The 25,111-nt window shown below is 42.2% G+C and overlaps 1 protein-coding gene across 6 annotated transcripts in view; it reads right to left on the reverse strand.

Moving 5' to 3' along the window:
• The window catches only part of ARRB1 (arrestin beta 1), a 793,940-nt gene that overhangs the window by 52,137 nt on the left and 716,692 nt on the right, over window positions 1-25,111 (reverse strand). For 5 of the 6 annotated variants that reach the window (XM_085623373.1, XM_085623376.1, XM_085623374.1 and 2 more), the window contains one exon: window positions 15,722-15,862. In XM_085623373.1, coding sequence (XP_085479499.1) covers window positions 15,722-15,862 — 141 coding nt within the window. The remainder of the gene's footprint in view (window positions 1-15,721; window positions 15,863-25,111) is intronic. The other variant, XM_085623377.1, reaches the window with a different exon arrangement.

Genomic DNA, 25,111 nt, shown 5'->3' on the forward strand with positions numbered 1-25,111 from the left:
GTTTCCTCACAGTGTTTTACACTCATTATCCTCATTTAGATTCCCCCCTTTGGCCTTTCAGGCCCTTCAACGCACTTTGTTGTGATATGATCGTAGAAATTGAGGTTCATTCTCCCCAGTGCATAATGAAAGGACAACTCCTGTCACCTGGAGTATCCTCCAAACACACCCCAGACCAAAACATAGCATCCAAGACCATGCGTACCATTGCAATTCGAAATATATCATCTTTGCTGCAAAAAGAAATAGATCACTGGGATCACTGGTACTCATGTTGATGAGGCTAAAATCAGAAAGGACAGAACATATTACCAAGCAGTTCAGATCTTATTCCCAGTCAAATATGGAGGCCACCAACTAGAGAGATTTGGTAGTCTTGTGGGAATTTGCTAGGTTGCAAGTCAGTTTAATCTGTTGATTACTAAAAAAACGTATTTTAGACTCAGGAATTTCAATGTGTGCTTTAGTTTATGTTCCAGGATAGAGCATCCACTGGTCTTAAAATCTCCCCTGGCCTCCTTTTGTGTCTTGACTAAAAATTAATTATATTTGTTTAATAGTATGAAATATTGATGAATAACCTAGAATACCTCTCTTCTTGGAAGACCCAGCACGCCTCACCCATTGCAAGACCCATGTAGTTCTCACTAAACCTATGACTGCAGAAGATGTGACATACTTGGCAAATATCTGAGGTTCCATGTTCTATCTCCTAACATAAGTATGAAACTAGTTTCATCCCTGGAACTCTAGTTTTGTGGTTTGAAATTGTGCATTATTCCTCTAGTGGGCTGGTCCAGAAATGTTATTTGGATTAAAATAAAGTTTTAATTCTATGCATGACCATATGCAGAGCTAGTAGCCCCTTGATAACATTGACCATAAGCCCACAAAACTCCCAATATCCAGCCACCGTCTTTGGATATCATTTGAACCCTCAGGTGCACAAAATGGATTTTCAAGTAAGGTCTTAGGGAGTAAGAGCAAACATTATGGGGCTGATTGTGATGTGGGAGGAACCAACACTGACAGCATGTCGGTGTCCGACCCACTGACATCCTGCCCTGCGGTCCGCCTGCCACATTACTGTGCGGCGGGTAAAGGCATCGGGCGGGGGGACCATCTGCGGTGCTCCCGACAGTGCATCGGAACCCACCATAATCCTCTAATGACGGCAGAGCCAGACTCGGCTCTGCCATCGGGATAATGATGGCAATTTGCGATAGCCTTTCCATGTCGGCCTTTTCAACATGGAAAGGCTGTCGGAAAGTGTCTTTGGGGGCCCCTAGCAGGGCCTCCTTCCCCCCTGGACCTCCGCTATGAGGTCTGGGGTGCACCTATGGTGCCCCGCTAAACATTCCTGCACTGTGTGGCATGCACCACATTGTGCCTGGCACACGGTGCAGGTATGTTTGCAAACATCCCTTTTACAATGGAAGCTTGTGTGCAGGCCTATTCCGCCCGCCGCACAAGCTTCCATTGTAGAATGGATATTTGCAACCACCCTATGGGTGGTCACATCCTAATACTGCAGTCGGAACCGCCGACCTAAGGTCAGCGGTTCTTTTCCGCAACGATGCCGGCAACATAAGTCGGCCCAACACCGTAATAAGCCCCTATGTGTGTTTAAGCTGCGACAGACACAGACAGAGATAAAGATAATGTAATGTAAATGTAAGACAGGATGTTGCCAGAGATGCCGACTTTGAAATTGAGGAACCAGATTTTGAGTCTCGGCGTCGGCTCAATATCCTGTGATTCAGGGCAAATCCCTTACTCTCCAAGTGCCTAAAAAAAATAACTTTTTGTTATGTAACTGGTGCTCATTTAAAGCTCATTTGGGACGAGTTCGGGCTATATAAAACAGCAGAAGAAATAACCACATTATATGCCGTCTGGGTTTTATTAGTAATCAAATGTATTGGAGGGCTTGTTTCGGATATCTGGAGATTATGCTAATTCTCCCAGGTTTCCGTTTTCAAACCAATATGCAATTACATTTTTTATTTATTAACATGATTGTCCTGCTGTAATCTCCAAAGTAGCACTACGGAAATGCACAATTGAAACTGTGGGCTCTGGCTGTTTCCCTGTTGCTCTGGTGTCATTGCACAGTCCTGTGTCTCTTGCACCGTCTATTTATTCTAGGCCTTTAACGCAGATCTGAGAATTTGGCTAGACATTCAGCGGATGTGAAAAGAGGTTGCCTCTTGTCTAATCATCTTAGGCACCATCTGTTTATGCTGTATCCATGGCTTCTGCTTTTTTCAAGCATGATGGAGGAATTGTTATTTATAGAAGCAGCCAGTGAAGAAGGAAGAATGTTTTGAACTGCAATTTTGTGTAAACATATTCAAGTGTTTACCATCTTTTTACAAGCTGAGCCTTGCTTGAACTTTTGTACTTCTGTTCTAGGAACCACAGTCAAATTCTGCACTGAGCATGTTTGAACTGGCTTCTAAGAATGATTTTCTTTTTTCAGAGCAGCACATCCTATCTGTAGAATTGTATTTTCCCTTTTCCTAAACCCACCTACCACAAATGAAAAGCCGAAGCATTCTCTAAAGCTGAGGAGATCACTGGAGGGGCAGCATTTCAAGATAAGCACATGCACCCACAAATGTGACGTCGATCCAGGATCACCATTGTGGCCTTGGAGGATGCAGTTTCAAACAGAGCTGCAACACACAGCAGAGCAAAGTGATCTGACATGAAGGAAAACCTACATTTATACATTAGACAAGTCAACCCGAAGTGTGTCGTGAAGCCCACAGGCCTGGTGCCTAAGGTATAAAAATGGAAATATTACATATTAGAAAAGGAATGCTCCTACAGTTACCACTTGCAGAATCCTATTTTCCCTGTATATGTGCGCTTTTATCTATGGAGAGAGAGGTGGTGATTAAAAGTTACATTTTCTAAAATATGGTAAGGAAACACCAAGAGAACTGTTGAAGGCAGACAAACGTAGAGGTTGATGACAATTTTGGAAATATTATTTTTAAACAAATCATACCACATACAAGACTCCAGCAATAATCAGTTTGGTTTTGCTGGCCTTCTGCCTGAAAGTGATTAAGCCATGATGAAGCATGACAAGCTTTCCTGTCAGTCAAATAAAAGGATATATCTGAGAGCAGAAATGCTGGGGCAAAATAATTATTAGACGCGTATCTGGGAAAAGTGATTTTCAGGAGTGGTTTGTTTTTTGATGTGGGTATACAAGGGGGGCCTTCTGTACCGGCTCGGGGACACAAAATGCTGAACAAAATACTCCATCCTTTGTAGCAGAACCATAAAACCAGTTAGCAGTGGATTGCACTGGACCCTATAGAAGACATGGCTGGAAAGACAGCTGGACCCTCGAAGCTTTCCCTTATGACCTGGAACCTATATCTTAGGGCGGTTGGTGGTTGGAGGTTGGTGGGGTTTGGTCTAATTTGCCCCCTTTTCTTGCTGTAGTCCTCTGTGCAGCTGCTCGCTGGCGTGTTACACTGCAGTTATTATCTCTCTGGAGTCTATTGAGTATGTTTGGATCACCTATTAAGTTGATGTGATGTTTTCATTGACTAGAGGCACCATTTTGGGTTGTTTTCACTCTAGTCACCCGAGAAGTTTGATGAATATTCCCTACAAAAGGAGGGGCCGAGGTGCGGACGTGCAGTCGACGTGCACAGCGGGAACGCACCTTGCCCACCTAAGGCACACTAAAGGCAAGACCATCTGTGCTCGCACAAATCTGTTCCCCATCCACTGCCAATCATGGTGGACCATCTCCTAGGTCTCCGTATAGTTATTCTTCGAGGGAGATTTGGGCAACCAGGCCCCCCAAGAACTGCCTTGATAAGCTGCTGGTGGGTGACAGGTATTGAGGGCCGGATTGATTAAAGCTCTTAATGTCAAGAATAAAATTTGAAACCTCATCCGCTTCCTAATCGGAAACCAGTGAACCTCTTTCAGAAAGGGGAGGATGCGTGCCCTCCTAGAGAGTTTCAGCAGAAGTTGTGCTGTGGCATTTTGAATCAGCTGTAGTCTCTTCGGGAGAAAGGTTGGCAGGACCCAAAGAGTGAGTTGGCATAGTCCTGTATGTGGCCTGTATCACTGTTTTCTGCCGTGGTAGAGGGAGACGGTAGAGAAACATTTTTAAGCTCTTAAGTAATCCGAAACAGGAGCCTACTACACTGGCCACCTGGAGGGCAAAGGTGGAAGTGCTATCAAATTTCACCCCCAGATTGCGGGTCATCGTGGCAGGGGCTGGTGGAGGCAGGATCCCACTACGCCAGATGTTACTGTCACAGTTGGGAGAAGGGATCCCAAAAAGCAGTATTTTTTGTTATTGCTGGCATTGCATTGGAAGTTACAGGGGTGCATCCATAGAAACACTGCCGATATGCAAGCCGTGCAATTACTCAGCGCATTAGGGCCTCTTTATCTAGGGGGAGGAGCAGTATGAAACTACTTGTACACCACATGCGTCTACAAGGGAGTCATATAAATACTGAATAATATGGGGCTCAAGGCAGACCCTTGAGGTACCCCTAAACCCATAGGTTTCTGTTTGGAGGAAAATGGAGCAATCCACACAGATTGATGTCTGCCTGTCAGGAAGGAGTGAAACCATGACAATGCAGGACCACCGACAACTATGGTGCCTAAACGCTGCAAAAGTATAGGGTGGGAGACAGTGTCGAAAGCTGCAGATAGCTCAAGGAGAACCAGGGCCACCTGGCTCCCTCGATCTACCACTAGCTTGATGGCGTCAGCAACCTCCAGCAAAGTAGTCTCAGTGCTGAGGCTAGGGAGGAAGCCCGATTGGGAGGGGTGAAGCAACTTTTACTGTTCTAGAAAACTCGAGAGATAAGCTTCTGTAATATCTTTTTAAATGCCGGCAGCAAAGAGATTAGTCTGAAGTTGGACAGATTGGAACCATTCACTTTAATTGCTCTATAGCTTCTCTGGATCCTTTAATTTTATTTTAGCCATTTATGTCCAATTTTGCTTATTAGATGTGTACTGGTTTTCATAAATTGATTTAGGAATTTAATTCTATTGTGTTCTTATCTTTAATGTTGTTTGGTGCTGCTCAAACCTTTTCTCTGGGGAAAGGCCTGATGCTTGTGTAAAGCTAACATGGGTTCAGTAGACATGTCTCAGTGAACTGTGCTGTAACCTAGGAAGATAGTGCCTTATTAATCTGATGGGTTCATTACCTCCCAAAGTAATAATTCAATTTCTGATGTTGACCATTCCCAAAACTGTGTGTTATTGTTAGATTGTTTTTGTGTGGCACAGCAAACATAGCCATCAAGCTACCACCTAGTAACATTCAAAAGGCTTCCTGTCTGTATTTTCAAAACAGAATTTTTTTTTTTTTAAAACAATACTGGGAGAAAACACTTGGATAAGTGGAAAAGAGTGGCTGGAGGGCAACCATGATATAATTTGTCTCACACAACCCCCTCGACCAGAGGCTAAAGAAAAAGGGTATGTCAAAGAATCCAACAAGAGCTTTTTTATTCACCAGTAGCATCACCCACCAAACTCCACCACATGTGCTAAGTAGTAGCAGACATTAATAAGTACAAGTGTATTTCATTTACAAGATCAAATTCTTCTAAAGAGAAAATATTTACCTAAAACACCTTAATATTTGGAAGACAAAATCGGATAAATCACTAAAAAGTGTTCTTAACCATGTTACAGCAGGGACAAAGAAAACCCCCAACGTGATGAAAGTTTATAGTTAGCACCTAAGGTGAAAGTTCAAGATAGAAATAACAACATGGGATTTTCAGTGGGAATTGTCTGCAAACAAGTCTACATCTCGAAGGGTTGTGGTTGGCCCAAGGTAGGAGGAAGGGACTGTACAAAAATGGCATTGTCTGATTTTGTCTTTCTTGTGGCATAAAAACATTCCTGCAGAGGCTAACTGTAGGTGCTGTCACAAGGGGCACAAGGGGGCACTATGAATCTCGTCACTCTTGGCAGGAACTTCAGTGGAACAGGCTGGAGCCCTTGACTTCTTTATAGTTAGGGAAGTCTGCCTTAAGGGTGCCAGCCTTAAGGGTGCCAGTGTTACACAGAAGGGGATCTTATTGCTGCAAGGGTTTACGCTGGTAGGTACTGCCATCTGGCAGATGTGGATTTCCGCTTAGTGTTGCTGCGGTTTGGTCAGAGGTGGAGCCAGGCAAGATTCAATGAGGAAGTACAAGCAGTCAATGTGTTCTGCAATAGATCCATCTAGAATAATGTTGATGAGAAGTCCCAGAAGGCTCCATCCATCAACCTAAGATAGTACATCCATCAACTTAAGATAGTACATCCATCAACTTAAGATAGTACATCCATCAACTTAAGATAGTATATCCATCTGCTGGAGCGGGTAGTACAAAAGTGTGTATCCCCCCCCATTCTGAATGTTTACATTAATCTGAATAATAAACTAATAGTAATCTTATTAATTTGTTTGAAGTGGAGACTTACCAATTATATTAACAAAAGAATTACACGTGGGATTTGCATTTTGCATGGCTAAACTAATTGTATACTAACATATGTACGCATACTAATAGTAGAAAATTAGAATATTGCATGATATATGTTGCTTTTGTGATGTAATTGTAAGTTGCGCATCATTGAGTGAGTATAAACGCTTTGAATGTTGCTTTTCTGCTAGATAATTACTTACACATAAGGGAATTAGTGAGGGTTTAACATTTCATTAGCCATTTCCATGTTTTAATTACGTTTTTGTGTTTGTTTTGCTTAAATTGACCATTTCGGCCTATTTCAAGATGGCTGACCGAGACGTATAACGTGACTGCTGCTGACACACGAGGTTCTTGGTGAAGTGCGCATGCGTCACTGCCAGCAACAATGGCCTAGCCCTGACACAAGGAGATGATGTTCTTACCAAGGACACTCTGGGAGCTTCGCCAAGGATAATACAATGGGCTGTCTTTAAAACCGGAACCAGCAAGTGCGATGACTTAATCCTGCGGACTATGTGAGAACGTTACTGCTTGACCCCACGTCCACCAATGAGGACAGTCTAAAACCCCAATCTTGATACTTTTTGACATTATTTTCATTATAAAAGTAGGTAGGAAAGTGAACTAAAAAAACTCTCTCTTCTTTGACGAACTTGATTTCATGACGTTATGCTGACGGAGAGGACGGTGACACTGCTGGACAGCTGTTATCCTGAATCTCTGAGAGACTGAATTGCGGCCTGACTTTGATGAATTTAAAGGTTTTTCCACGACTTGACTGACTTAGAGACGATTATTAGTCAGATTAGGTAAATATGATGTTCTGTGGTTTGGATGATGATTTCTAACAATTTGCAATTTTATTAGATAAACGATATTTGATTAATTGATAAATGTGTGGTGTCGATTATTTGAAGATGAAAACTAGGATAAGAGAAGAGTATAGATAAATGAATCGGATCACTAAACCATAAAAACAACTAAATTGATTCATCACCCAATGAGGGGAATATCACAAGGTTGGAGTTAATAAAGTATTAAATGCATTTAGGGTTCAGGTAAAGATATTCCTTTCATGTCAGCGTTTGGAAACGTATTCCTCTAGGGAAGCAGATCAATGAAGTATGAGTGTTGGTGTTATGGGCCCCACCAATGAATGTTTTGAGTGAATTTGCTATTGCGGTATTTGGTCTGTGACAAAGGGGGAATTTGATGTTCCACGCTGCAGCACATCAACTTAAGATAATATATCTATCAACTTAAGATAGTAAATCCATCAACTTAAGATAGTACATCCATAGAGCAAACTCGCTACGTCGCACGCAGTGTTTACGGCCCGCCCAAATCACGTGACTTTGTCGAGGCTGGCGTGCTTAGAAACAAGGGAATTATAGTTCCTAAAATCGGCATCCTACATGTAAAATCGGTAGCGAGTTTGCGTTTTTCTTAAAGATGGTGGCTCCCAAAGTTCAGTACCTCCCCAGACGGCTTAACGAACCACCAGAGGTACCGACGGACAGGTGAGCATACAGGATTGGGCAGTAGACACAGTGCGGGGTGCTGGTTTTTATGTCGTTCCCGGGTATTTTGCTTTTGGAATTGGGAATCATACTGAGTTAATAAAGGAAAGCCACTTCCGCGATGTGAGAGGTATCCCTTGAATCCTCGCAACTAAGTACTTCATAGTAGAATATTTGGATTAGCAGATTGTGTATTGCTCGGTATTCGGGCTCCTAAACATGTGGGTATGCTCTGTTTTGTTGTGCCCCATCAGAGTAGAAGCCATGTTTTGTAAGTAACACACGAGAGAGTTTGTCTGGGACATTTATCCGTGAGGTTTTCTCGCCGCGCAATCATGCATGTGTCAGGCCAATAAGCTTGTACTAAACATCTAGCTGTCTACACGAGTACACACGTGTGGGCAGTCTGTATGATGAACATACTACTAACATAGAGAAATAGAGTTAGAGAATGGCAATTCCCGTCCTTATAGAGTGCTGTTGAGTATAGATGTAGCACTGGATGATATACACCTATACTCTCAGGTAATAATAGTTTGAACCCAAATAAAGACCATGGGAGAATTGCATACACCAGGCCATAAGTCAGTATTTGTAGTTTTTAATGTCAGTCCTGGGTCTAGTTGTCGTTAGTGTGCATGGTGCTTCTTTTATACTAGAGACAAATGAGTGCAAAGAGAGAATGAGGTTACATGAAAATTTTTCTTTCCTATGTCCTCTCACAGAGCAGTGCCTCCTTTTCCTGAGCCGCGGCCAGGTGAGGTGAGGTCTTTTCCTCGTGCAACACGGGTAAGCATAAGAAACCTGTCTTTATGAATTATCATAAATTATAGATGAGTGAATATGTCACTATATAATGTTCCAGTGTTTTGAGCTTATGAGTCGTATTGTAAATCATGTCAACCATTACAATGGGATCATTATTTTACTCTTTTGCAGATGCTAACAACATTCCGTCAATTGCAGAGGACTTGCTAAAGCCCTGAATACAGGTGACGAGGTTATATATGTTCCAACCTTTTCTTTCTTATATATTTTGGTTTTTCACTTTTGCAGTAGCAACATTTTTGTGGTCCTGAAGAAGGCATAGGATAAATATGTCCCTTTTTGCTGAAACATGTTGACCCCTATTTCTTCCATTCATAGACCGTCATTTGTTGAAAACTGTCAATTGCACTGTTTTTAAGCTTGAGTTTTGAGAGATATTAATAAATGATTTTTTCCCTCACTGTTCAATTTTAACTCACTATCCTACATTATTTTGCACTGCACTCATCACCCCTACACGTATTGATTGCTCACATCTGTATGTCCAACCACAGCGTGTTTTACCGCTACCATCTGTATGGCATAAAAACCTCTGCAAGCTCCCCTTTCCTTCAGAAAGGGTTGCAACCCTTAGTGCTACTAGTGTGACACTAGGAGGAGACCCAGATGATGAAGCATGTTACCAATGGTGAGTGATGGGAATCCGTCCTTTTTATAGTTTTTTTTTTTCGTATCCTCCAAGAGATGTATAGGTTAGCAGTCACGGTTTCCTCAGGTCTCATGTGGCTCTTACACATAGAATATTGAGTATATCTCTATGAATAGACCAGTGGATACTGTGTTTTGTATCTAGCTTGTGACCGGGGAGAATATCCACGCCAGGTCTTAAAACATTCCCTTAGACCCTTCACACGTCCTAGTTTTTCTTGTTGAGAATTAAGTGCCTGTGCCGAGCACCAGAAAACACAGACTCAAATTATGCACTGAATACAGGAGTTACAGCCAAAAGCAGGATGAAAACTTCAAACCACATAGCGACTTGTCACCTGATTCTCTACAAACCCCCTCCAGCTGGAAGCAGGCCTGGGCAAAATTGTAATTACACTGGTGTAATTTGCGTAATTTAGAGAATTTCGCTTGTTCCTAAAATGATGCCATTACGCCCCATTGTGCAATTACGTGCCACCAGCAGTAAATCTGTACAGTGAATGCTCCATTCACAGTAAAACTGTACCATGAATGAACACAAACAACAGAATACGAGTGGCTGTTTTTTGCGATTCTTTTATTTTTTGCACAATTTTTTAGTGCAAATGCATCCTTTTGTCAGAAATTAATATGGGGATGCATGTCACGCTAGAACTTACCACTAAACTAAGGGTAATAAATAAGGCACCTCTCCTCTTCACTGCCCCCTCTCAGTGCCCTACACTTATTCTCCAGCTAATCACTGACATTAAGAGTGCCATGAACATGGAAGAAGTGTGTGGCAACTGGAAAACTGGAGTTCTGATGTTGTGCTGGTTTAGAAGAATGCAATACAGAGTTACTGAAATGCAGGGGCATGTTATGGCAAGTGACCAGCTGTTAAGGCAAGTGACCAGCTGTTAAGGCAAGAAACCAGTGGCTAAGGGAAGTGACAAGTTGTTGCGCGGCTAGGTACCTATACATGAAGGAAAATGTGTGGAGATATTCCGAACCTTTCCATGTATAGTGCGCAAAGACTCCTTCCTGGGGTAATAGTGTGCCATCCAATTGAAATTACTTTATTTCCGCACTGGGTTTAGCAGAGCACTGTAAACTAAAGCCCATATGTATCTTGAATGAGGGAGTCATTCCTTCAGCCTCACCTCCCAAACCCACTGCTCTGGTCTTCTATCTGGAATGTTCTGCTGATAATATTACAGAGAAGAGTTCTGAGTACTTAGCTCAAAGACTAGAGGAGCTTAGATCAGTGAACAATTAACTAGATTAGCTGTTCAAATTAAAGGCGATAACCTCACTCAACATTGATTACTGCTAAATGAATACTGAATAACTAAATTAAAGATTGTAGTAACGATGGCCGTAGCCAGGATGTAGTTTCAAGTTGATTTATTGAGACCAGTTACATGTAGATAAGTAGTAGAGACACAGCCCCTCCAGGAGCAGTCGGCCTGCCGCTCAGCCCATACTCCAACTGAAATACTCAAGCATCCAGGCACCCAAACATTCCATTCAAGACTCTCACACCATCATTCCATGCATCACATTCACACAGGCTGAGCAGTTAGGGAGTAAGTAACCAGATACATACAACACAGGTTGCTACATACCTTCCCTTCTTCTACAAAACAAAAATAGCAACCACCAAGAAGAGGAAGGTTCAAACAAGGGGAACCATAAGAATTAGAAAATGGAAAAGTAGAGAAAAAGCGAGAAGAAAGTGAACCCAAAGCTTGAAAGGATAATAGCAAAGAAACCAAAGAAAATCAGGCGTGAGCACAGAAGAAAATACAACGGAGGTATGCAAGAGAAAGTACAAGAGAAAATGAAATTAAATTGAGAGAAAATATTCAAGAGATGCACAATAAGTACATGCAAAAAAATGTAACAATGTAGAGGAGATGCATTGATACATATACTTAAAATAGACATTACCCACCCATCACCCTCCTATAATTTTTAAAAACACATGGAACTCATACCCATTAGAATCTCTATATGAAGGTTAGAAAAGTGAAAAGAACAATAAAACACACAGGACTCATACCCATAAATCCCCTGTGCGGAGGTTAGAAACATGCACAGAACAACAGAGCACAATGGACTCGTACCCATTAGAACCCCTATGAGGAGTCTAGGAACGTGCAGGGAACAATAGAAAACATGGGACTTGTACCCATTAGAACCACGTAGATGGGACTAAAACCCACTACTGACTGCGTAGATGGGACTAAAACCCACTACAAAAACATGGGACTTGTACCCATTAGAACTGCATAAATGGGACCAACACCCATTACAAAAATGTGGGACTTGTACCCATTGGAACTGTGTAAAAGGGACTAACACCCACTACAAAAACATGGGACTTGTACCCATTAGAACTGCATAAATGGGACTAACACCCACTACAAAAACGTGGGACTTGTACCCATTGGAACTACGTAAATGGGACTAACACCAACTACAAAAACATGGGACTTGTACCCATTAGAACTGCGAAATGGGACTAAAACCCACTACAAAAACATGAGACTTGTACCCATTAGAACTAAGTAGATGGGACTAAAACCCACTACAAAAACAAAATGTGAAACACCAGGTGACTACACCATGAACTGTGAAGATAGGTTGAAAGGGACTAAAACCCATAAACTGCAATCCATCAGTCAATCAATCAATCATTTGTAAAGCGCACTACATACCCGCGAGGGTCTCAAGGCGCTGGGGGGGGGGGCTACTGATCGAACAGCCAGGTCTTGAGTATCCTCCTGAAGGTCAGCAGGTCTTGGGTCTGTCGTAGGCTCAGTGGGAGGGTGTTCCATGTCTTTGCGGCGAGGTGGGAGAAGGATCTCCCACCGGTGGTTGTTCTTCGGATGCGCGGGACGGTGGCGAGTGAGAGGTCGGCGGAGCGTAGCTGGCGGTTGGGGATGTAGAAGGAGAGCCATCTGTTGAGGTAGGCTGGGCTGGTCTTGTGGAGTGCTTTGTGTGCGTGGATGAGGAGCTTGAAGGATATCCTCTTGTTGACGGTGAGCCAGAGCAGGTTTCTCAAGTGGGGGGTGATGTGGCCATGTCGTGGTATGTCGAGGATCAGTCGCGCCGAGGCGTTTTGTATGCGTTGTAGTCGTTTGATGAGCTTGGTCTGGGCTCCCGCGTAGAGGGTATTTCCGCAGTCGAGTCTGCTGCTGACGAGGGCCTGGGTGACTGTCTTTCTTGTATCTGTCGGGATCCATCTGTAGATCTTGCGGAGCCTGCGGAGGGTGTTGAAGCAGGAGGAGGAGACGGCATTGACTTGCTTGGTCATTGAGAGCGTTGAGTCGAGGATGATTCCCAGGTTGCGTGCGTGGTCGGTGGGTGTCGGGGCTGCCCCCAGTGCCGTCGGCCACCAGGAGTCATCCCAGGCTGAGGGGTTGGAGCCGAGGATGAGGACCTCCGTCTTGTCCGATTCAGCTTCAGGCGGCTGATCTTCATCCAGTCGGTGACGGCCTTCATTCCTTCATGGAGGTTGGCTTTGGCGGTGATGGGGTCCTTGGTGAGGGAGAGGATCAGTTGAGTGTCGTCTGCCTAGAAGATTATGTTGAGGTTGTGCTGTCGGGCGATGTGTGAGAGCAGGGCCATGCAAATGTTGAACAGTGTCGGGCTGAGGGAGGATCCCTGGGGTACGCCGCAGATTATCTCGGAGGCTTTGGAACAGAATGGTAGGAGGCGATAAGGGTGATTCGTAGCCAAGAACTGTAGTATGCATAATACAAGATTACGTGGACATTAAACAGGGAAAAACTTGCACAATGAAAGAACGAAACCCAACACTGGTGAGGGACCCCTCACCCGAGTAATGCTACTATGGCCACACTCTAGACTTATTGACACCAACAGGCATGTAACACACACTGTCACACATTAACAGCAAACTGCAAGCAAAGTTGGTCACACTAGATTTGGAATCAGACCAATTCCAATAACCATGAGGATTAAACAAAAGAAAAGTGAATTTTGCCCCTAAAAGAAAACGTTAGCTGCAAACTGAATAAAACTTTAAATGTCAGGGGACCCCACAGGAATTACATGCAGCGCAGTGATAACATTTCCAGAGAAGCATGTAACTGTGTATTAAAAATATAAATCCGAAGTCAAAATTTAGTAAAAGGGTGGCATCCAGACACAGGTGCATTACCAAAATGTTCCTTCCTTGAGTAGAAGAGCTGCACACGAGGAACATGCAACGTTCCCACTCTTCATAATCTGGTGCAACCAAGAAAGTACACACGCAGATGTCGAGATCTGAAGAGATGGACGCTGGGCAAAGCAAGACACTACCAAAAGGTACATGATTCCAAAAGGAATAGCGGAGCAACAGTGCACAAGGGTCTGACTGCATAGGTCGCGGTTGGCAGAAAGTGTTCTGAATCAAAATGGAGATTGTGGGACAACACGTACACCATTACTTGCAGCTAAATCCAACCACAAGATGGCGGCACGCAACCTCCGCTGCGCCAGGTGGTTCAAGGCACGTCCTAGCTGGAAAGCGTTGCAAAGCAGCTTGAGGCAGCGTAGAAGACATTTTTTGAGCATTCGTTGCACTAATCCAGCATTATTCAAAAGGGCATGACCCCTAACTTATTAATAGTAATGAAACAGGATTCATTATACAAATCTTTGCAAATGACTGTAAATGGAAGGATGGAGGTCTGTGAGGGAGCACATACCTTTATCTCTATATTTGTGTTAAAAAAATGCTAGCATTGCAGCCCGGTCCCTTAAAGCGAGAGGTACTGTAATGAAAATGGATTGTATCACTGTTCAACAGGACACTGGCAGTGCTTAATTTGAGCCGGTGGTTTCCAGTGTTATGTTATGTTATGTTAGGAATATTTGTAGTGCGCACAGCTGCCCCAGCTAAGGGGCGTCCTGGTGCATGACAAGATAAACATAGCAACACTCAACATAGAGACGGAGAAAAACTGAAAGAGCGCAGCAGGTAAGGGGGAAAATTAAAATAGGAAGGTTTTTATAGCTTTACGGAACAAAAGAAGGTCTTCCATCAAACGAATCTCAATCGGAAGAGAGTTCCACAGCACTGCTGCTTTTACCCGGAAGGACCGGCCCCCAACGCGGCTGAGCTTAAACCTCGGGACCACCGCAAGTGCTTGTCCCAATGATCTCAAAGAGCGAGTTGGTACATAAGAGGACAGGAGATTCGAGGGAATCCAAGGGGCTGATCCCTTCAAGATCTTAAAGGCCAAACATAAAACTTTGAAGTGAATTCTTGTTTTAACAGGTAGCCAATGCAAGGATCGAAGGGTACTGGAGGGTGCTCAGCACCGGCAGTTTATTGTCAACACCGGCTCTTATACCAGCTGCCACATGGTGGTGCTGTTTGTCTAATTTTGTGAGAAGCACAAAAGCAGTTATTAAATAATTAAATATACATTAAAATCAATAATGGCTGCCAAACAAAACTGTAAGAATATCTTGGGAGTCATGTATTGGTCATTTTAATGTATATTTAAAGTCAGAATTGTTACACTTGTATGAGTTTGATGATTAGTTATGATGGTGCTGTCATCGGCATTGCTAGTGGAGGCAATGGGTGATGCAAACTGCAATGGCCTCCTGACAAGGGCTCTGGAACTTCTTCTTTTTTCACAAACTAAGTTCTGAAACACTGGAAAGAGCAGCCAAGGATCTCATGGACAACTGTCTGTTAACACTGAACCCTTGCAGCTGGATTAACATGGTGGAAGCTGTCTCTCAGCAACAGCTTCTACTTTGCTGACGGATACTACCCCGTTTCAGGAGTCGATAGTCTTTTTCTGCAGTTGCAAATCATTGATATGTAACCTTTTAATTCACAAGGAACAGGGGCCGTCCCTTTTCCACACTCATTGCTACCCCATTTTCCTCACAATTTCCAAGGATTCTTAATGTGGATAATGTGAGTTGCGTATCTTTTTGCGAATTGCAATGCATTTATAGCTCTTTGAAAAGGGGGCACACAGCCTGCCATTAGCCTCATCGTAGGTGTTATGAATACAAAAACCCTTTAGTACATGTGCTCGTGAGTATCTTAGTTCTACATTTGTACGCCCATAGACTTCAATGTAAGTTAATTGTGAGTGTCATGCCTGAAATTTTATATAAAATCATATGTTTAGTAGCAGTTGTAATGCTGTTGCATATCATAACACTACAAGCATTGTTAAGTAGACAGCTTCAGTATTAAGAGAGTACCCTTACAGTGTGCTCGATGCCAGGTTCGTATCTTCGTGCTTCAGCTTCCCATCGAGAGCCAGTCCTCGCTTCTCGCGGTTGTTGGCGAGAAATGGAGTCAAGGTGTAGACTTTGCAGAACGTAGAACTTGGAGCCACGACATCACTGCTATAAGACGAAGATGAAGAAGGGTAAAAGCATGAAGTTGATTCCAAAAACATATTTTTCTTAGTTTTTCCAAATTTTCCAGCACAACGGTGGGTATTGGTTTTTGTCTGATGACAAATACAAGTTAATTTACCACATGTTTAATCTTGGCATAATTGGAATTAAACCAATTAAAAGCTCAATGTTGACTGCTTTTCAATGCACTACTTAATCGATTGTGTGAGAAACTTGAAGAATATTTTGGCGAGCTCAAGAAAAGCAGCTGCAAATGCATTGTTCTGGATGACGAGTCGAATGGAAAGACATACTCACCCTTCTATCCTTCCTCAGTGGGTCTATTGAGTACCATAAATTTAGCAATAGCAACATCTGTTATCTACAACACTTAGCAATGGAAAAAGAGACGTTTTTAGTCCTAAATTAAAAAAGATATATGAGTATGAACTAGATTGTGTACGGTTATTTGACAAGTGTATATTACTGGGCATACTAGGGTGCAGCTCTGTGACTTGTAGACTCTAAGATGTCACATTCTCAAGGAAAATGCACCAACATGTTAGGCTTAAGGTCCTTAAATCCCATAAGAATGTATTTTTCTGTTCCCCTTTCAGGACAACCAACAGGGACAATCAGTTTAGTTCACTGATCCGTATTATTTGTACATCTATATTGAATTTGGATCAGTTTCTTACTAGGATAGAATTATTAGGATTATTTGTAATAAAGTCCTTTTATGGTAAAATAATGCAATGTGTCTAGTGTGCAAAGAGGGAAAGAAATGGAGAAGGAGTTTAATGTACACCTGCGGACAAGCATGGGGAACTTCTTCTCCATCTTGCTCTGCACACCTTTAGCCGTCACCTTTCCTCTCCTTTTCCTCAGATCTTATCTGTCCCTCCATTTCCCTCCTAACACCTCTTCTATCCCTTCTCCCTCCAAGTCTTTCCACATTCATCTTCCTTTCCTACTCTTCCAGCATCTTCCATGGGCATCCTCGGTTCCTATTTTCTCCCTCTTAATTTAAGGTTTGCCCTCTTGCTTGATGATATATTACTAGATTTACAACTTCTGGTCATTCTTGTTGTCATCTGTTCTCTTGCTTCTTGGATAGATACCATGAATCTATGCTGCTCCAATCTACAGAACAGGGATATTTGAGGTGGAGTGCACTTTATAAAAATATAAAGTAAAAGAAATAATGTGGACATACATAAGAATATACAATAAAATAAAACAAATAAATCAATATGGACAGGCATGCAGATCAAGGAAGAGTCTAGGACACGTATCAAAGATTACGGAAAGAGTTTCGAACATAAGTGGACAGGCAGGAACAATTAGAGAAAGTGTCTAGAATACACGTGTGGACAAAAGCTGAGAGGACTACATGGGCCACTGTGACTGATAAAGACTGGCCAGGAAACAGAATTCACTGATACCTCCGGCGTGGCAGGTGTGGTGAAAAGAAGGGTCTTGCTTTTTCAAATAATTAAACTTGGTAAATTTTGACAGCCTTGAATGTATTATACTTTCTGACGGTGGTGGAGCATGAATGGGATATAGTAGTTTGGTACAAACGTTCCACATTGAGTTAATCAACATTTTGCGTCGTTTGTGTCAAAACTCTTACTTCTAAACTAAACGTTGGGTCCAATTCATAAGGCTCTTTGCACATCACAAATGTGCAAAATTTTTAATTGTGGTCAGAAATGCCATATCATGATTTGCAGATTTAGCATTTACAGATCTTTCTGAATGGAAATTCCACTTGCGATTGGGGATGAACCACAGGTGGATTTTGCTCTGCGATAGTTTTCTGGGAAATGGCAGAGAAAAAGGAGCTTAGTGGCCTGTAGGAGCATGGCCATGTGAAATTCTTGAAATGGCCACCTCTGATCTTTGTGTATAAAGATTTTCACCCTGGGAATATATGTAATAAGGGAACAATGCAACAGCCCCTTATTTCACAGGGGTGTATGGAAGTCAATTCTCCACCTGGAAAAATATTTACCCATTTGACAAAAATTAATATATTTAAAAGATGGCTTAACTACAACCCTAAACTAGGAATGTTCTGCCAGGAGACAATTTGCCAGCCTGGGGTTATGTGTATGCATCGAATTATCCATTGTTCATAGATTTCAATGTCAACACCATTGGAGATTTCAAAATCTGAAGAAATATGTATTTATTTTACCAACCCGGTAGACGTAAACGCTAACCCTATAAAAGCATTCAGTTGCAATGTTTTTATTCTGCCGCACAATAACTTGAAAAAAAGGAATCTCCTAGAATCTTTCAAAATTAGGACAACTAGTAAATAGCCTATCCATTTCTTAATTTAAAAGTGTATTGGGGTATTTTGTAAACAGCATCAGGAAAGGCAGAAATGCCTGAGACTTACATTAGCATAAGATGAACTAATATTTTATTTCAAGACAGTGCGCTCACTCTGCTTGAATACATTTATGAAAATGTTGTTGGCAGTAGGGTGGAAATGAATTCTAAAGCAATATATTTTCAAGTGCATACACATTCACTCAGGCAGTAATCTAATTGATATAGTCTGTATGATGGATGCTATGAGTCAGACACTTTTTATTCAGTTGGCTTTACATGTACCAGTACAAACATATTTTTTATTTTCTAGACAAAGTCACATTTTGCCACTGTCACTCCTGAAAATTGGCAGCAGTGGCTGCTAGGAAAGTCATTATGGTACCTGCTCGTTTGTGCCACTGGGGGCAGCAGAGTCCTACGGCCTTGCCCTACTGCCTTTCACCAGTTACTGCACATTTAAAAGCTTTATTCCTTGTGCTTATGGGCAAATTCACAGGGAAAAATAGCAAGAAATAAATAGCATATAGTACACTGAGCCTCTTAGAGCACCTAGGTCTATCCGCTGCATTATTGGTGATCCTAATGCTGAGGCTTACGTAGTTATCCAAGACAAAAGGGTTTTAAGAGTAAGTAAAGTATGACTCCTATAGTACTATTCGACCTACTTTCACATGCCTTTGCAAATAGGCCATACAACTTTAAAAACGAGAATAACAGGAATGTTCATCCCATATTTATATATATATATTTTTTTCAAACAAAAATTCAAATTCAAATTTATTTATTTGATTTAGTCCTCTACTGAGAACAACAAATAAGATGATAAAACAATAAAATTGTGAACACTTATCCTAATACAAGTTTAAAAAAGTTTTTAAAAATTTAAACAGATTATAGCATACAAATTTACTGGGAGGTGATTTACGAATGGGAATCAAACTCAGTGCACTTGTAGAGTTACACTTTGTTTGAATTGGTTTTAAAAATCGTTCTCCGGCGACGACTACTGTGGAGTTAGGACAAACCAGATCTTGAACTCCTCCTTTACAGAGGTCACATAAGCTACTGCTATTATTGTTATTTGTCCATTTACAGGTAAAACCGATGTAAGATCATGCAATGCTGGGCGCCGTGTCTTAAAAAGAAAGAAAGATATTGTTGCCTTTGTTTGAATTCAATTGACTCAGCATATACCCTATAACATTGCAGTTTTGTACAGTGCTGGAAATCAAGATCGTAGCTTATCCTTGGGAGTCAAGTGTTTTAAAAAGAGTTTCATATTCATATAGAACATATTTATATACAATTATAAGAACTAGAAAGGACTGTGCCCTCTTTGCACTTTTACTAGTAGTAAGTTGGACGTTTTGGGTCTGTTTCATAAAGGCATTCATGACTACATAAAACTGTACTACTTCTTTACTCATAAATGCTTTTGTGAATTGGGCTCAATTACAAATCAAGTAAATACTACTTTTAAAAACCATGACACAAAACAAAGCTCGATAGGTACAGTATCTTCTCTGGCCAGTGTATTTATTAAAAGACAAACCTTTGCATCCTCACAGAATTTACTGACTGTAGTAGGAGAAACAACCAGTAGAAACAAATGTACGCAGTATGTTAGGAACAATTCACACCAGCGACCACTGAAGTCAATAACTAGAACAAACCAGAAGGACAGCATGCCGTAATGTATCTTTCCAGATATTGATAGGGGGGACAGAGGCAATGAAAAGTGTACAATGTCAATGCCAGTGTTGTAAGACACTAGTATTGATGCAGGAAAATCAAAAAGATAATCTATTAAGTTCATGAGTTCAAGGGAAAAGAGCAAACAAAGCGAAATATGAAAAAATACAATTAGGTTTTCAACAGCATTTACGTTAATTATTATTTGTAATTTTGACTTTTTTTATAATAAGTAAAATTAAGAGCTTTTCTAAGGGCAGAGAGGAAAACTGCAGGAAGCTTGGCCATCACAGTGCTGCTGGTTGTGTAGAACAGGAGTGCGCTGCATATAATGTATCATTTCATCCTTCTTCTATGTTTTTTTAATCCTTAGACTGGTCAAGAGTGGCTAGCAGGCACTGTCGGAGAAGGGACACATGCACGTTGCAAGTGCACGGGGGGCTTGTTCCTAGGCACAGTGAATGCATGAACCTATATGCAGCAACAAGCATACAGGAAACAAGGAACTGGTGAAAAAGTGCCAGATGTGATCTACAGGTATGGAGAACAGGATGCAAAGAGTGGGTGCTGGAGGCACATCACCGACTCTTATTGTCACCTCTATTTGAGGGCTTCATTGCAAGTTCCCAATTAACTTCAAGGGGAGATGCTGAGGCCAGATTTGAAGATTCTAGCCTGTATCTCCCTGTGAGTTATTTCCACAGACACACACAGATTCAGGAATACCGGATACAATCCTGTGTTGTTTTCTCTAGGTCCAGGGAAAATAATTGACCCAAATCAGCAGACATTTACCACCTGCATGGCAGGGGTGGATTGGTGTCATGAGGCAGGTTGGGGGAAGATGTTCTTTAATTTGCTGGTGGTAGATTTTAGGCTACTTGCTAAAGTAAAAAAAAACGGGTGGGGCAGGGCGCAGCAGCTCAGCTGGGCAGGGCGCAGCAGCTCAGCTGATGCATCTGGGCCCAGTGTCTTTTGTTCAGATTTCTTGGGCCTGGTGTTTACAGATCAGGCAATTCCAGTATTAGAGACACTGGAAAAGTCATAATTGCCTGGAGCTGTATCCCCCGGGGACACTGCTGCAGCCCCCTCTGGGCAACTGATAATGAGGTCATAAGCGGGAACGAGAAATGGGAGATTTAGTGGGTACAAGTACGAAACAAATACTAGAGGGACTCTAAATCTTTAAATCCTCTTAAAACCTTCTCCAGAGAATGTCTAGTTAAAGTTGTGATGAAATCTTGGTGAAATCTAGCTGGGATGATTAGTGTCTTGAGGGACTGAGCTTAGGGAGCCAAGAAAAGGAGATCTCACTGAATGACCAGGTTAAGAAAAAACCAAGGTAAAGCACAGGGAGGCAAACAAGATCACTTTCATAAATTCAGATGGGGTTATTGGTTACAGACAAAATGAATGATTAGACAGAAAAGATACAACTAGTAGAGGTCAGCAGGGGTTGTGATAGCCTATCAAAGGCCTACATATTTATTCTGATTCCCTTCTTTTAGTGACTGGCTTTAGATGGGATTTTGAAAGGGATTCATTTAGCACTGTTTGGCTTTCGGAATTAATCGAGCTGCCAAGACTAACAAGTTACGTGATGGGCCTGATGATGGTTCTCATAATGGCGTATTGAGGCTTCTATCCAGCTATTTATGGACATGTGTCGCCCAACTTCCACCTCAAGAGGTACCTCCTTGGTGCCAACAGAAATAAGGGGCAAGGGGTACATGTCTGGGTAGCTAGGGCCTGTAAGAAGGGTCTAGGTCTTGTAATTCAATAATCAGCACTGGCTAGTTTATAGACATCCTAGGGGAGATGGAGCCCAGACTAGGACACCTGGCCTCATGATGCTACACAAGATTGGGCTGGATTGTGGCATGTGGTGCAGGGTACACACTACCGCACACTGAAAAATCACCCTGTGTCACCACAACTCCCCAAGCTCCTAGTCCTTCTGTTGGGATTCATTCTGGGTAGAATAAGATTCCATTGTTTTTACTTGATCTGTGACATTGCCATGAACCATACTCAAATAACCATTAGCCATTGAACCAGCATCCCTATAGATGAGTATTTGACCTTCCCAGGTGCTTTTGCATTGATCTCCTTGCATCACTGTGTCTAATGGTGCTGCCGTGAGGTGCATGTAATGGGAGATACAATGGCTGTTCAGTTGCAATATCTTTGACATTACCACATAGTCGACTTGTGTGGTTCATGTTCCCACAACAGCCCTTAAAAATGTAATCTCAGACAGACTCTGGGACCTTTCCTAGACCAAGGCTCATTAATTTCAACTCTTGCAGGCACTGTCTCTCCTGAAGCCTCTTAATGGATGGACATCATGGTGAGGGCCCTACGCTCCTCTCCAGGTTTCAGCTTGCTGCTGCAAGATCTCACGGGTGAGAGACAAAACATTATGCTCTCAGAGACCTCTACCTTGCCTCCTCCCTAATTTAATTCACACAGATCACTCATGTGAGAAACTGGGTTGTTGGTTGAGCGAGGCAAAACACTACTGAAGCGACAGCTGCAATTCTTGTCAGAGTGAACCACAAAAAGCCACTAAATTAACCTGTACATAACTGTCCGGTGGCTTGGCACAAAAGCAGTCAGGCTTAACTTAGAAGAAATGAGTAAAGTATTTATATAAACAGAACCAGTAAAAACTGAAAACACAACACAAGAAAAACTTACCGAAAACTAGAGAAGAATGTATGCAACACACAAACAGTAAAAAAGTGAAAACACAACGCAAGAAAAACCCACATCAATTTAGAAAACTAGAGGAGAATTTAATAACTTATTTGCCATCAAAATGACAAAAATCCTGTCATTAAAACTGGAAATATGCAAAGATTTCAGGTAAGTATCATGCCCAAAAGCACAAAGCACCACTCAAGGTTATCTGATCATGTGAGACCAGGTGAAATTCACAAATGTAAGCAAACTACAATGAATCTCAGGCAAGACACAGGGACCAGGTTAGTCCTGCTGAAAAAGTTACCTTCTAAAGACAAGCGCAAAGATTTCTATTTGCGGTAGAGGAGGCAGCATAAAGCAGTGAGAGCATTGTGGATGGTCGTTGCTGTATTGCGAGAAGCATACTGGGCTTATTGGATGGTTGTTGCTGTAGTGAAATGATCCAGTCGGGAGTCGTGCACATTCATTGCTAGAGATTCTCGTTGACAGTCAGCACGGGCTGTCAATGTTGTAGTGCAAAGTGCAGGCCTTGCGTTGCAGGTTGTCACTGGTGCTTGCTGTAGCACAAAGAGTCAAGTTTACCTACCCTTTTCAGCAAAATCGCAGCATGAATGGGACCGTTCATGGTCACAAAGTCTGGAGTTTTCCCCCTGCAGAGGTGTGTGGAATTTCCCGCCTCCCTGCCCTGGTCCCAGATTGTCTGGGGTCACAATAGGCTAATGTTAAGTGCTTTGTGGGTGAGATGGGACAGAGTCTTTGAAGTGGTAGGTGACAGTGTACACCCCCCCCCTCCCCATTCTGCCTGAGGTGGGCCATCCTTCCATCACTCAGACCCTCTATTGTGATGCTGTCTGGGAGGAATACACAAAGGCCAATTGCCAACTACACCTAGTCATGTGCCACAGGAAACAGGCTGCAGGCACCAAATGGTTAGGAAAAGAAAACTTTCTTAAAGTGACTTATTCAGAATTGTGACTTAAAATCCGACTTTACTATTAAGAAGTGTTTTAAATTACAATTCTTCCGATATCAAACTTGACTTTTCTACCCGCTCCTACCAAAAATGATCACGTATTAAACATAATAAAGTAACCCAATGTTATCTAATGGGAGAGGTAGGCTTCACAATAGCAAAAACGATTTTGAGAGTTTTTCACTATGAGGACATGTAAAACTTAAAAGTAGTAGCCCAACTGTTTAAATACAGTGCACCCTGTCTATTGACTGTTTAGGGTCTACTCTATAGGTAACTTATATATATTAAAACTGAAGGCTTAGGCCTAGGAAAAGGTTTATTTTGCCAGGTTAAAATGGCAGTCTACAACTGCACACACACAGGCTGCACTGACAGGCTTGGGATAAGTTCTTAAGGGATACTTAAGTGGATTATGTTTAAAGGAGAAAGCACAAGAGCTTTAGCACTGGTTAACAGTGGTAAAGGGTGCAGAGTACTAGGAGTCAGCAAAAACTGTTTTAGAAAACAGGAGAGTGAAGCCAAAAAGTTTGGGAATGACTCAACAGAGAGGGCTAAGAACAACACTCCTTATATGCATGCTTTGATTAAAGTCATAGGGCTATGTTAAGTAAACTGTCTATTGAATACTTTTGGAAAACAGTCAATCCCAAACAAACTTCACCCAACACTGAAATTACAGAGACAATGGGATACCTAATTACCGTGAGGCCATGCACTGGAGAAGGCGTTTGAAATACTTTCCATCATGACTAATGCACATTTGGCAGCATTTGTTGCCATCTGAATTATAGTTTCAACTGCTGCAGTGGGTTAATCGGAGTGCTATCCTCCCAATTGTGTGGCTTGTATTATTTTTATTTTACTGCAGCTACTGAGATATGGTTTTCTTTACGTATATCTAGCCTTTATTCATCCTGGGCACCAGACAGCTAGGCACGTTGGTATGGCACATGCACAAATGCGCAAGTGCTAGAACCATATCCCTACGTAGCGTACAGAAGCCTAGCTTATTGAACACAGGCAGGCCACCATAGTTTTCAGCATGTGTATAATGAGGCTCTCCGTCAGTCAGTTCGTTTGCACCTTTTCAGGCTCGCCACAGGGAGGAGTGGGAGTGGACAAGCCTAAAAGACACCACAAGAAACTGTGACAAGTTGGGAATGGTATGGGCTTCAAACTATGCCCCAGTGAGACATGAAAAAGAAATGAGATGTGTAGAGGACGATAAGAAAACTGGAAGGTGAAGGAGAGGAAGAGCCCAGGTGATGTGAAATGCCAACTTTTCAGTAACAGGTCGTTGCTCAGTTGATCCTATGGGTATATTCTGTACATTCCTGTTGTGTATGTGGGGTGGGAAAGGGGAGCTGACCACAGATATAGACATATTTGCCCAGGATGAGGTTGATTTTGGAATGTGAGGGGGTGAACACAGACCCGTGCAGTAGTGGAAACAGAGTTTAAAGGCCCATGTGTGAATAGATATTTCAGACCGTGGTTTGACTTTTCATTCTGTTCCTATTATTATAATAAGATCT

Source organism: Triturus cristatus, chromosome 8 (genome assembly GCF_964204655.1).
Source record: "Triturus cristatus chromosome 8, aTriCri1.1, whole genome shotgun sequence".
Taxonomy (NCBI): Eukaryota; Metazoa; Chordata; class Amphibia; order Caudata; family Salamandridae; genus Triturus; species Triturus cristatus.